The sequence below is a fragment of the Enhydra lutris genome, unplaced genomic scaffold, assembly GCF_002288905.1.
Source record: "Enhydra lutris kenyoni isolate GAN:26980312 unplaced genomic scaffold, ASM228890v2 scaffoldscaffold24, whole genome shotgun sequence".
Taxonomy (NCBI): domain Eukaryota; kingdom Metazoa; phylum Chordata; class Mammalia; order Carnivora; family Mustelidae; genus Enhydra; species Enhydra lutris.
Window position 1 is genome coordinate 12,918,204 of NW_019154108.1, and position 14,774 is coordinate 12,932,977.

Consider the following 14,774-nt stretch of genomic DNA (forward strand, 5'->3'; position numbering starts at 1 on the left):
ACTCATCAGAATGTGAATTGGGACCAGAGAGTTCTCCCTATACACCCAGCCAAACTTCTCTTCAGCTGAACAGGTCCCTGCTTCCCAAATCCAATTTCAAAAAACTGACATCTTTTTTTTTTTTTAATTACAAAAGCACTTTCTCCCTTTTAAAAGCAGAATATTTTGAAGACCTTGTAGTAGAAACTAAAAGCAATGTAGAGTGGTTAGTGGCTATCACAGAAGCACACTCACTTGTTCTCACACTGCCAGCATCGGGGCTGGTTTTGACGCTTACCCACCTTGGAATGATCTTTATTCTGAGGCATATGTTATTTTAGAAACATAAGAAACACTAATGTTAACACATAACTTAAGGAAGAGTATAAAAATGGTAGTCATTCCGTTCATGGCTTTCAGGCCCTAAAAGAAGTTTCTATTTTTAAATATGATTTGTAAAGCGTATATCTGACAAAGGACTGGTATTTAGAATATATCAAGAAATCTTACAATTCTGTAATAAAAAGCCAAGTAACGTAATAAAATCTAAGCAACCTAATGAAAGAAAACAGGCAAACAATTCAAACAGATCTTCCCAAAAAGAGACAGAAGAAACTGTCATCAAATGTACATGAGAAAGTGATCCTTACCCTTAGGGAAATGCAAATCAAAACCATTGTACACATCATTAGAATGGCTAAAATGAAGAAGATGGACAACACCAAAGGCTGGCAAAAGGGTGGAGCAACCAGAGCTCACATACTGTTGGTCAGAAAAAAATATGTTTAAACCCACTTGGGAAAGAGGCCTGGCAGTTTCTTAAAAATTAAATACACGCCTACCCCACGATTCAGCAGTTTCACTCCTACGTATATATCTGGCAGAAAGGGAAGCATGTTCACAAGTCTTCACAGCAACTTTATTATTTATAATTAATAACCCCAAACTGGATACAGGCATTCATCAGAAGGAGAACAGATAGATTCACAGTCACACAATGGAAAGCTACTCAGCAATACAAAGAACCAATTACTGACACACAAAGTAGATTACGCTTAAAAACACTGCAAGAAGTCTTACACAAAAGGATACCCACTGTATGAGCCCACTTATATGAAATTTGAAAACACACAAAAATTTTATCTATGTAATGAGAAAAAATCAGAAGAGCAATGGCTTCTGGCTTCGTAAGAGCAATCTTAAAAAAAGTAAATATTTTTATTCTTTAAAAAAATAAAAATAAAATTTTTTTTGACAAATCATGTTCTTTCTTACATAATTAAGGTAGCAAATGACATGGTCCTTATTACTTTTTTTAAAGATTTTATTTATCTATTTGACAGAGAGAGAAATCACAAGTAGGCAGAGAGGCAGGCAGAGAGAGAGGGAAGGAAGCTCCCTGCTGAGCAGAGAGCCCAATGTGGGGCTCGATCCCTGGACCCTGAGATCATGACCTGAGCCGAAGGCAGAGGCTTAACCCACTAAGCCACCTAGGTGCCCCAGTCCTTATTACTTTTTTAATGGCAAAATTAGTTTACACTTTTTAAAAGATTGTATTTTCAAAACTTTATAATATAACGTTAAATAATATATTAAACTAGAAAATACTTTTTCACTTTAAGTCATTTTTTGTATCATGAAAAAAATGAAATCATGGAAAAAAACTCTAAGGCTACTCAAAAATGTTCTATTTTTGTAAGAAGGGTTTGATACTCTCATATCAAAATTTGATACTAGAATTTTAGTTTTGAGTTGTTACATTTTTTTGGTATTTGATATTTACTTTATAATTCTGCAAGCTTTACAAAATGATCTGATCACCCCTCATTCCTGATCTTCAAGTTTTTTCCTCTTCCTAAAATAACTACACCAAGAATGTTTTAAAACATGTCCCTATTTATTTGGCAAAACCATCTAAGGCCTTGTATATCTAAGGATCTTATTAACTGTACTACATTTTATTTATTATTTATTTATTTTTAAGATTTTATCTTTAAGTTATCTCTACACCAAAGAGGAGTTTCAACTTACAATCCCAAAATCAAGAGTCACATGCTCCACCAACTGAGTCAGCTAGGTACCCCGTACTATGTTTTAAGTGTTAATTGGACTCCCTAACATTCTTAGCTCAAACTTCTTTTTTACAATTTTATTTATATATTTGAAAGAAAGAGAGAGAGAGAGAGAGAGTGTGTGTGTGTGTGTGTGTGTGTGTGTGTGCACAAGGCAAGGGGGCAGAGGGAGAAGGACAAGCAGACTCCCCACTGAGCAGGGAGCCAGACGTGGGACTTGATCCCAGGACCCTGAGATCACAACTTGGGCCAAAGTCAGACGCCTAACTGACTGAGCCACCCAGGTGCCCCAATTCAAGTTTCTTTTAATATTTTTTGCATCTTGCATCAAGTGTTAATGTTGAAAAATATAATTTCAATCTGATTGATTTCCTATAAAGTGCTTTTTCTAAATAAATAAATAAATAAATAAATCTGGAAGCTTTCTAGAAATCTCATTTTATTGACAGCAATAGTTCTTCAATGAAGAATTGTGGCAAAGCCCAGTTGCCATGACTTGGAAAGAGCAAAATGAATGGATTATTCAAATATTGATCTATATTCTTCTTAAAACACTCAAACTAGCTCTAAATCATTTATAGAATCATTCCACTAGCTAAATTCTATTCTTTTGTCTTCTGATTAAAAAAAAAAACCAAAAAAACCTATGCTTGTGGAAAATAATTGAAACATTGCAAAACCACACAGAAAACTCTCTTGTGATGCATAGCCCAATAACCCCTCCCACAAATAATCACTGTTAACAGTATATATATGCCTCCAGATTCTTTCCTGAGCCTATATAAACACCTATATTAATATTATGGATAAAAATGAGTTAAAAACAGACATCACTTGACTACTTTTTTTTTCTTTTTAAGATTTATTTATTTATTTGAGGGAGAGAGCGCACGAGTGGGAGGGATAGAGGGAGAGAGAAAGTTTCCCTTCAGAAAGCAGAATCCACGCTGAGCACAGAGCCCAAACAGAGTCAATCTCATCAGCCTGAGTTACAGCCTGAGCTGAAACCAAGAGTCGGACGCTCAACCAACCGCACCATCCTGGTGCCCCTTAATATCTCTGTGTTAAATACACACTTACGTCATTCTTTAAAAGTTATACAGTGGCCCATAAGTTATTCCCCTATCAATACACGGTTTTGCCCCAATTTTTCACTTCTTACAAAAAAGATACTATGATCATCTGTACACATATATTCGCCAACTTCTAGAAATGATTTATAGAAAAAAATTCCAGTAAGTGAATTTGCTGAATCAAAAGGTAAAACTATCTTTAAATTTAATTCTGTTCTATTATATATAGTTTTTAAAAGATAAAATCAATTAACTGACTTTAAAATATTACATTCTGCTCATAATTTAATCACTCAAAAGGCAGAGGAATTACAAAAGCACTTAATTCTGCACAAGACGGAAGACCTGGCTCTTGATGGGAAAGCAGAGAGAAGTGGTGACATCCTAGACTTCATGATTAAAAAGAAGGATCACTTCTGAACAAGGCAAGTCAGATGTGAGGCCTAAAATTTAGGAAAGTGAATTTCAAAAGTCTAAAAATTACACATTCATTCCATAGATAGCAGACCTAAAAAGACAACATGGTTCAAGCTGAATATAAGGCTTACAATACGAAATGCTGGCAAAATTAAACAAAAAATGCACGGCGGGGGGCAGATGCTTGGAAGGCTCAGTCAATTAAGCATCCCAATCGTCATTTCGGCTCAGGTCATGATCTCAGGATCATGGGATCAAGCCCTGCACTGGGCTCCCACTCAGTGAGGAGTCTGCTTGAGATTCTCTCTCTCCCTTCTTTCAGCCCCTACCCCTGCTCCCTTTCTCTCTCTCTCAAATAAATAAAATATTTAAAAAAAAAAATGTTTTTAGATTCCAGGAAAGAGAAGAAAAGGCTGGAGATACTACAGTGGTTCCATCCGGCATTCTCCAAGGAGTTCAAATATAAGTTACTGCATATAAAAATGAGCACACAGCCAAGGGTGAACAGAAAAACCGACATGAAACAGAACAAGATCAGGAAGGTAAGAGTTCAAAATGAGCTGAGGCTAAGCTAGATTCCAACCCCAGTTAGCTGATCAGAATGTCAACCTACAAAAAGGTACATTTCAAACACAAGTTAGGCAATAATTCACAACCAAAACAGGATCCTAGGTGGTATCAGAAGAGCAGGTATAGATTGGGGTGGTTACCATATTTCTGCCTGGAATCTTGGTTGAAAAAACAAATTCTTAACATTCAAAATGAAAAAAGGAAACATACTGCCCTTTTTGAGGATATAATTGCAACTCAAACAATCTTTGGTGATTCATTATAGCAACAGAGTATACCGGAGTGTGATGGCTCTTGCTACAGGATCGTTACTATGAATCACAGAGAAAATTCTCTTCACAAATTCATCCACATTCAGAATCTTCTCCAAATGCTTCTCACTTTGTTGAGTAACTTTAAGAACACACAGTCTCAGGAAATTGTTTCTGTGAAGAACCAGAGACAAAGTAAATTAGACCACTTTAGGAAAGTAATATTTAATTAGGAATCAAAGCAACCAAAACAACGTTAAATTTTAGCAACAGGCCCATGTTTTTCAATCTCTTATTATTTCTCATCATTAAAAGAGCTGAAGCCTATACTTCGGTTTTTGTTAATGGTGTTATTGTTTTTAATCCAGGAAGACCAGGCTGGTTTAATATAAAAAAATTAAGCAATGTAATTCATAACATTAACAAGCTAAAGAAGTTACATGATCATATCAATGCAGGAAAAACAATGAACAAAGTTCAATAACTCATCCATGACTAATCAAACTTGGAATAGAAGAGAACTGCTTTAACTTGATAAAGAATATAAGCCAAAAGCCTGTATATAGCTAGTATTATATTTAAGTGGCAAAGGAATGAATGCTTTCCCCAGAATCCTGGGGAAAAGGCAAAAAGGCCTCTCATTACTCTTACAGAACATATTGCTGGAAGTTCAAGCTAGTGTACTGAGAAGAGGAAATGGAAGTGCACAGATCAAAAAGGAAGAGAAACGGCCCAAATCTGCAGATGACATGATTCTGGTAGTGGTTAGCATATCTGATTACTTCACCATGTTGAAAGAGGGATTCTCAAGTTTTTGCTTTTGCACTTGTTAGCCTACCTGAAATGCCAAAACTAAAAAACATAAGGAATCCTTTTCAAATGTCCGACAGGCTTCTTAAAAACGGTAATTTTCTCATGTCGTGCATACTGCTCATCCAGGTATTCTTAAATTTATTATGTACAATAAACACAAATGTTCAAACTGTCAGAAAGGTAATATATCACAGACTCTGGAGACCAACTGCCAAGACTGGTATCTTGGCTCTGTCTCTCTCTCTGACTGTATTATCACTGTGACAAGTTTAACTTCTTTGCTCAATTCAATATCCTCAATTATCTAATGCTGATCACAGTACTTAACTCACACGTGAAAACGAGAACAGCATTGGATGCACAGAAAGAGCTCAGTAAACGTTAGTTACACGTATTATTACAGATGTGTGAAATAAATGTCCCCATTACCCCTTCACGTCTTCACCTAATCAAATACAGACATTACTCACAAAAATTTAGTATGTTTGAGGATTTTCATTAAAGAAGATCATATAAAAGACAAAAACTAAGGAAGCAAATAAATAGAAAATTTGTAATAAAGAAAATGAGACCTATGGCAAAATATTCAACCTCACAAGTTATTTATAAAATGCTAGTTAGAACAGCAATGAAGTACCATTTTATACGTAGCAAATCAGAAATAATAAAGCTAACAGACCAGGCTGACTAGGTTGTGGTCAGTAGGTATGCGATCTTGGTGAAAATATGAACTGATGGAACTGCCTTGGCAAACATTTACTATACATTTGAAAGGAAATAAAAAACTCAAGTCTGTTATAGAGGATAGTAGATGTCCTGTAACTCAGCATTTACAGCTCTGTCTCTCTCTCCTCCCACAGTGGACAGAACTAATTCCAGCTTCAGTCCTTTCCAATGTGTCCTATTTTATCAGTTGCCTGGATGTTATCTGACATCCTCAGACATGTATTAGAAGGAAGGATGAGAAAGGTTAAAGCCAAGGCCAAGAGCTCTAAGCATATATTACAGAAAGGAGAACACAAAGGAACAAACACTCAAGTATCAGAAAGGAATATGGAGCCAAAATAACATACTCAAGATCAGAGGAGATCATGTGAGAGCTGTCAGGAGTCAGATTTTGGAGACACTGTTCTGCTGATGTACTGAGAGAAAATGGAGGCTCCAAGCAGGAATCGTACGGTGTTTGGTGGTATGAAACCTACACTTAGAATACGAAGCATAAGCAGTTGGCAATGTCTGCAGTTCTGCTGCAGGACACCAAGATGGCAGTGACAGAAAGAGAAGCCCCAGGGATAAATTAAATCTCCTCCATCGTATTATGACCAATGCCAGAGGTCAGATGATCTTCCTCTACCCTCAAGCTAATTCTACACATCCTTCTTCAAGTCTGACTTGGTGTGTATATAAACACACAAGTGCATGGAAAACAGTGGGAAGAAGCAGAAGAGGGACTGGTGGGAAGAAAAAAAAAATCTAAAAAGTATTTATCCAGTCTTTCCATGTTTCAGCCATTTCACAGTAACATGTAATCTTGTGTTATAAAATAAGTTACTAAATCAGGAACTTCTCAGAACAATGTGCTAGATTTTTCCAGATACTTCCAAAAGATACTTCCAAAAGATGCAATAATATATACATTAAGATTATCTTAATTGAATTTATTCTGTTCCCCAAAGAAATAAGTCCTCTCTGACTTGCCACTTCATTGTTGTTTAAAATGCCATTATACTTCACAACAAAAAGTTTTGCAGACTGCCCCATACATCCACTAAAATGGTCACTAACCATGTGGAAGTCCAGAAGGGCAAAAACAATAAAGACCACAGCATCACAAACAGAGAAATCTGAGCAAAGTAATTTAGGACACTGAGGCTTTAAAAAGACTTACCCAACTCTGAAAACATCTGCTAACTTTAGGAATGCAGAATTGATGAGAATAGGGAATGGATACTTCTGGAAGAGCCTGGGAAAGCGAACAACTGCTTCACACTGTTCACCAAGTTTGCCGGATCTTAGACCTATGAAAAGCACGAAAATGAGAGAACAACTTAGAAACCTGTGGCTACAAGAAGGCAGAAATAGCAAATACCCACATGGCATCCCACAGCCATAAAATAACAGTCATTCACGATTAGGTGAGGTACCACTGTAATTCATGAGCTTTAAAAAAAAAAAAAACATGGCCTATTAAATAGTAATTTGGTAAACTGCCATTTGAGATATAAGATGATGGAAAGAAAATAAGTTGTTTTTTGTTGTTTTTTTTTTTTCAAAAAAAGGTTGAGTATTTTAAGGATACTTGGGGCCATAAAATAAATCTCAGCAAATTTAAAAGGACTGAAACCATACTTTGTTATGTTCTCTGACCATACTGGAATTAAATTAGAAATTGCTAGGAGGAAAAATAGCTAGAAAATGCCCAAATATTTGGAAATGGAACAATTTCTAAATGAGCCATAGGTGAATGGGAAATTAGAAAAATCTCTTAAACTGAATGAAAACAAAAGGAAAATCTGTGTGATGTGGCCGATGCAGTTCTTGAAGAAACATTTATAACATCAGGTACTTAATATTAGGAAAGAAGAAAGGTCTCAAACCAATGGCCTAACAAAGGGGCCAAGATAATTCAATGGGGAAAGGATACTCTTTTTTTTTTTTTTTTAAATTTCTTTTCAGTGTAACAGTATTCATTGTTTTTGCACCATACCCAGTTCTCCATGTAATACCTGCCCTCCCTAATACCCACGATCTGGTTCCCCCAACCTCCCCCGCCACCGCCCCTTCAAAACCCTCAGGTTGTTTTTCAGAGTCCATAGTCTCTCATGGTTCACCTCCCCTTCCAATTTCCCTCAACTCCCTTTCCCTCTCCATCTTCCCATGTCCTCCATGTTATTTGTTATGCTCCATAAATAAGTGAAGCCATATGATACTTGACTCTCTCTGCTTGACTTATTTCACTCAGCATAATCTCTTCCAGTCCCGTCCATGTTGCTACAAAAGTTGGGTATTCATCCTTTCTGATGGAGGCATAATACTCCATAGTGTATATGGACCACATCTTCCTTATCCATTCGTCCGCTGAAGGGCATCTTGGTTCTTTCCACAGTTTGGCGACTGTGGCCATTGCTGCTATCAACATTGGGGGTACAGATGGCCCTTCTTTTCACTACATCTGTATCTTTGGGGTAAATACCCAGTAGTGCAATTGCAGGGTCACAGGGAAGCTCTTATTTTTAATTTCTTGAGGAATCTCCACACTGTTCTCCAAAGTGGCTGCACCAACTTGCATTCCCACCAACAGAGGGTTCCCCTTTCTCCACATCCTCTCCAACACACGTTGTTTCCTGTCTTGCTAATTTTGGCCATTCTAACTGGTGTAAGGTGGTATCTCAATGTGGTTTTAATTTGAATCTCCCTGATGGCTAGTGATGATGAACATTTTTTCATGTGTCTGATAGCCGTTTGTATGTCTTCATTGGAGAAGTGTCTGTTCATATCTTCTGCCCATTTTTTGATATGATTATCTGTTTTGGGAAGCCAGCATTACCTTGATCCCCAAACCAGGCAAAGACCACACCAAAAAGGAGAATTTCAGACCAATATCACTGATGAATATCGATGCTAAGATTCTCAACAAGATCCTAGCAAACAGGATCCAACAGCACATTAAAAAGATTACCCACCATGACCAGGTGGGATTCATCCCTGGGTTACAAGGATGGTTCAACATTCACAAATCAATCAACGTGATAGAACAAATCAATAAGAGAAGAGAGAAGAACCACATGGTCCTCTCAATTGATGCAGAAAAAGCATTTGAAAAAATCCAGCATCCGTTCCTGATTAAAACCTTCAAAGTATAGGGATAGAGGGAACATGCCTGAACTTCATAAAATCTATCTATGAAAGACCCACAGCAAATATCATCCTCAATGGGAAACAGCCTGCAGCCTTCCCGTTGAGATCAGGAACACAAGGATGCCTACTCTCACCACTCTTGTTCAACAGAGTACTAGAAGTCCTAGCAACAGCAATCAGACAACAAAGAGAAATAAAAGGTATCCAGATTGGCAATGAAGAAGTCAAAACTCTCTCTCTTTGCAGATGACATGATTCTTTATATGGAAAACCCAAAAGACTCACCCCCAAACTACTAGAACTCATACAGCAACTCAGTAATGTGGCAGGATACAAAGTCAATGTACAGACATCAGTGGCTTTCTTATACACTAACAATGAAAATACAGAAAGGGAAATTAGAGAATCGATTCCATTTATTATAGCACCAAGAACCATAAGATACCTGGGAATAAACCTAACCAAAGAGGTAAAGGATCTGTACTCGAGGAACTACAGAACACTCATGAAAGAAATTGAAGAAGACACAAAAAGATGGAAGACCATTCCATGCTCTTGGATTGGAAGAATAAACATTGTTAAAATGTCTATACTGCCTAGAGCAATCTATACTTTTAATGCCATTCTGATCAAAATTCCACTGGTAATTTTCAAAGAGCTGGAACAAATAATCCTAAAATTTGTATGAAATCAGAAGAGACCCCGAATTTCTAAGGAAATGTCGAAAAACAAAAATAAAACTGGTGGCATCACATTACCTGATTTCAAGCTTTACTACAAAGCTGTGATCACCAAGACAGCATGGTACTGGCACAAAAACAGACACATAGACCAGTGGATCAGAGTAGAGAGCCCAGATATGGACCCTCAACTCTATGGTCAAATAATCTTCGACAAAAAGGAAAAAATATACAGTGGAAAAAAGAGAGTCTCTTCAATAAATGGTGCTGGGAAAACTGGGCAGCTATATGTAGAAGAATGAAACTCGACCATTCTCTTACACCGTACACAAAGATAAACTCGAAATGGATAAAAGACCTCAACGTGAGACAGGAATCCATCAGAATCCTAGAGGAGAATATAGGCAGTAACCTCTTCGATATCAGCCACAGCAACTACTTTCAAGATATGTCTCCAAAGGCAAAGGAAACAAAAGCGAAAATGAACTTTTGGGACTTCATCAAGATCAAAAGCTTCTGCACAGCAAAGGAAACAGTCAACAAAACAAAGAGGCAACCCACGGAATGGGAGAAGATATTTGCAAATGACAGTACAGACAAAAGGTTGATAACCAGAATCTATAAAGAACTTCTCAAACTCAACACACACAAAGAGGATACTCTTTTTAACAAAATGTCCTGGAATGAGTGGAAATCCATAAGCAAAAAATAAATAAATAAAACCTCGATCCTTAATTTGCACCATACACAAAAATGAACTCAAAATGAACCACAGACCCAAATGTAAGAGCTAAAATTATAAACCATAAAAAGAAAATACACAGGAAATCTTTATGAGCTTGGGTTGAGCAAAGAATTCTTAGATAAAACACAAAAAGCGTAAGTCATAAAATAAAAAAGTGAGAAACTCCATCAAAATTAAAAACTTCTGCTCTTCAAAAGACACTGCGGAGAGAATGAAAAGAAAAGCCACACACCAGAAAATAATTACAGAACACCTATCATAAAAGACGATGTGGAAGGCCGCTTTTAGGCCACAGGCTTGAGCAGTGGAAACTGAGTAAGGTAAAGGGGCTCACAGTGACCACTGAGCAGAACAACCCACCTCAGAATATCCATAAGCCCCAGCTGACCGATGGGCTACTTACAATTAGGCAGAGGTATCGAAAATGGAAAATCCCATAGTTCCCATGCCTGCTCACTTCCCCCACTACGCCACACTCCCCCTCCAGCACTGCCACCTCACAGTCTCCTCTGCTGTATTCAGTGAACTACTGTCTCCTTCGTTCTGCCTTGGGTGAATTCACAACCCACGACTCCAGCCTCCACCCAATACCTCCACTGGCAGCATCCACACTTCTCGTGCATCAACAAGACGACACCCTGATTTTTGAAATGGGCGAGATTTGAAGAGAAATTTCATTAAAAAAGAAATATGAATTTCTTCATATACATGGAAATACATGTAGTTAACAAATGTTCAACATTGCTGGTCATCAGAGAAATATAAACGAAAAACTACATTACGATACCATTATATACCCACTAGAATGGCAAAAAAATTTTAAGACTGACATACCAAGTGCTCAGGAGGATACACGGAGCAACTATAACTCTCATATATTGTTGGTGGGAATGCAAAACTATACGTTTCTTTGGAAAACAGTTTGGCTGTTTTTTATAAAGATAACTAAAAATCAACAATCCTCCTTCTAAATATTTATCCAAGTGCTTTGAGAACTTATGTCCATACAAAAATTTGTATTCAAATGCTCACAGCCAGGTAATAGCCCCAAACTGGAAACCACCCAAATGTCCATCAACTGTTGAAAGAACAGACAAACTGTGGTCGATCCATACAATGGGCTACCACCCAACAATGAAAAGGAAACAGTTGCGGATTCATGCAACAACAGGGTAGATCTCAAAAGCACTGTGCTAAGTAAAAGAAGTCAGACCCAAAAAAGACTATAATACTGCATGGCTATTTTATAGGACAATTGAGAAAAGGCAAAACTTTGGGACAGAGAACAGATCGGTGGTTGTCAGGGGCTAGAGAAAGAAAATAGACTGCAAAGGAATACAGGCAAAGTTTTTGGGGTGAAGAAAATGTTCCGTGTCTTGACTGTGGTTGTAGTTTCATGACTGTATCCATTTTATTATCTATAAATTATACCTAAATAAATCTGACTTTAAAAATGTAAGAAAAACCCAACAAACAAAGATAACATTCAATCCCTAAAAAATATTCATTTAGAATGAATATCATGATGTGGCATTAACAGCCTAAGTTTCAAATATTTTTTAGTATTTTAGCACTTATAAAATGCTAATTATATCCATATTCATACAAGAATAAGTGCCTAGAATATTGTTCAATAAACTCTGCTCACTTTTAAAAAATGACAAAGGAAATATTCATCTGAGGACTCTTTATTGATTGTCACTATGTTTCAATACAAAAGACAACCACAGAGTAAATCTGCACAGGCAATTCCTACAACTTATTAACGGTTTGAGTTCCATAAATGCACTCACATTGGTTATTTGGTACTTGGAATATATTTCCTTGCAGGAAAAAAAACAGCCCTATCAGCATTCATCATATTCCAGAATCCAATAACCACTTATAGTAAACATTCTTATGGGAAAATTAATTCAAGTTTCTAATTGAGATATTTAGAACATAGCCCTTCTTTGCCTGCTCCTTTCTTCCCCTACCCCCCACCTCCATACACAGAAAAACTGCCACTAAAGCTCCTGGAGTCGGTTTCCAACCAAACACGGTGCCAATGGAAATGTTGCAGGTAACTGGCAGTGGCTCACGGAGCTTTAAAAGCTTTTCTAAAGACCTGACTTGACAAAGGGGTCACAGGACACACACACACACAGGGCAGTAAGGACAAAAGGGAAGGGGAGAAGAAGGGCCAAGTCTGAGGATGGAGGTGAGGAAACAAAGGAACAGATGTGTTTGTGTGTGTGTGCTGCAGGAATCTGGTGGGACAATCCACAGTAATCGGATTTTTTTCCTCTTCTTTCTGCCTATAGTTGAGTGATGCGGAAGGGAGTAAAGTTCTGTTTGTAATGAATTAACCTTGGTTGGGATGAAAAAGGTAAAGTAGGAGGCAGCCCATGCAGAGGGTGTTTGGCTGACAGAATATGATGTTTCACTTTGCCTTAAAAAACACAACCACAGACCACATTCATTGGTTTAAATATGATGACTTAAAGTGTACCAAAGATAATTTTGAATCTGGCCAGAGAAATGTTTTGATTTCTCTAATACTGTCAAATTTTACTTCCTTAAGATAAAATAGACCCTCTTTCCTATAACAGGGCTGATAAAGTTAAAGAATAGTAAATTTCTTGCTTAACAACTGATATAACAGCTTTAGGAAAAAGAAACAAGAAGCAAGACTGGCTCTGAGGGACAGAAGTTAAGGTGCCAGAGAAGAAAGAAATATATTAAGACCTAGGATTTAGCAAGAATCCTAGGCTGGGGTGGTATGGTATGTACCCATCTTGTTTGCTCTGGGCCAATTTCAATTCTAGAATAAGGCAAGCACCTGAAAACAGGCACTCAGCACAGTCAGATCTTGTTCTAAAACCAGAAATTAAGGTGTAGGGATGCGACTGCTGTTTCTTCATCTTTCTTTGTATTCTCCCACCAAAGAAACAGAGCTCTCTTTCTTTTCAGTGCCTGTAATTAAACAGTGCTTTAAACAGTTACAACAGGCAAGTAGGCTAGGGAGAACTAAAATAGGTTGTCTGTAAATTGCTTATTCATTCAAATTTCATTTGACAGTAGTGAAATTTATTATTCTAGACTGTTTAAGCACTTAATATGTGCAGAACATTTTGCTAGGCTAGTGGCTTTCAGCTCTGCTTCTGCATCAGAAACATTTGTAAAACTTTTCAAATATACCTGTGCCAGACTTCTACTCAAACCTACCAAATCTGAGGCTAGCGCCCAGGGATCTGTTTAGCTACTTTGAGGAGGCAGGAACTTAAAGAGCCTTAAGCTATCCTCTACCACTTCCCTTTTATTTAATGGTCCTGCCTATACTGGAGTTAGAAAACTAATAGTTTACTGAATTTGGCCCTCAGACAAATTTCATCTGATAGATAACAATGTTTCTTTTTCTTTCTTTCTTTCTTTTTTTTTTGTTAGAGAGTGAGAGACAGCGAGCACAGGCAGACAGAGGCAGAGGGAGAAGGAGGCTCCCTGCCGAGCAAGGAGCCCGATGTGGGACTCGATCCCAGGACGCTGGGATCATGACCTGAGCCAAAGGCAGCTGCTTAACCAACTGAGCCACCCAGGTGTCCCTAGATAACAATGCTTCTTAAAGGCTCTGAATTAATTGGCAAATTTTAAAAATGAAGTGAGACTTCACCTAATACACAGAATTTCTAGTTTTTGAAAATTTTAAAGATCTGAAATGTCACTAAAGAAGGTGGGAGTCTTGACCAAAGAAACAGTGTAGTATTACGGTTCTGTGATGAAGGCCCATTTGAGTTTGCAACCATTTCTGATAATAGCCACGTACCCTACAATCTTTCTCTAGCAATTTTTGGCTGCCTCTGGTCACACATAACTAAAAGGGAATCTTGGATGAGAATTTAAAGTGCTGGCAAGGGGGCACCTGGGTGGCTCAGTTGTTTAAGTGTCTGCTTTTGGCTCAGGTCATGATCCCAGGGTCCTGGGACTGGACCTCACACCAGGGTCCCTACTTCGAGGGGAGTCTGTTTCTCCCTCTGTCCCTCCCATTGCTCATGCTCTCTCTCTCTCTCTCTCAAGTGAGTAAATAAAATCTTAAAAAAAAAGTAAAATGATCTCAGGGTGCTGTGATCGAGCCCCACATCTGGCTCTCTGCTCAGCAGGGAGCCTGCTTCCCCCTCTCTGCCTGCCTCTCTGCCTACTTGTGATCTCCTCTCTGTCTCTGTCTCTCTCTCTATTAAATAAATAAATAAAATATTAAAAAAAAGTAAATAAAATTAAGCGCAGGTAAGAAAGTTGATGAAGTTAATAAAATGTGGCACCATGAAATCGAAGCTTGATAC

The 14,774-nt window shown here is 37.7% G+C and overlaps 1 protein-coding gene across 4 annotated transcripts in view; it reads right to left on the bottom strand.

Annotated features, from left to right (window-relative positions):
- Positions 1-14,774, bottom strand: part of LOC111150708 (integrator complex subunit 7) — a 91,591-nt gene that overhangs the window by 70,514 nt on the left and 6,303 nt on the right. For 3 of the 4 annotated variants that reach the window (XM_022508251.1, XM_022508253.1, XM_022508252.1), the window contains exons 2-3: positions 7,064-7,193; positions 4,390-4,536 (exon numbers count right to left, since the gene is read on the bottom strand). In XM_022508251.1, the coding sequence (XP_022363959.1) occupies positions 4,390-4,536; positions 7,064-7,193 (277 nt within the window). The remainder of the gene's footprint in view (positions 1-4,389; positions 4,537-7,063; positions 7,194-14,774) is intronic. The other variant, XM_022508254.1, reaches the window with a different exon arrangement.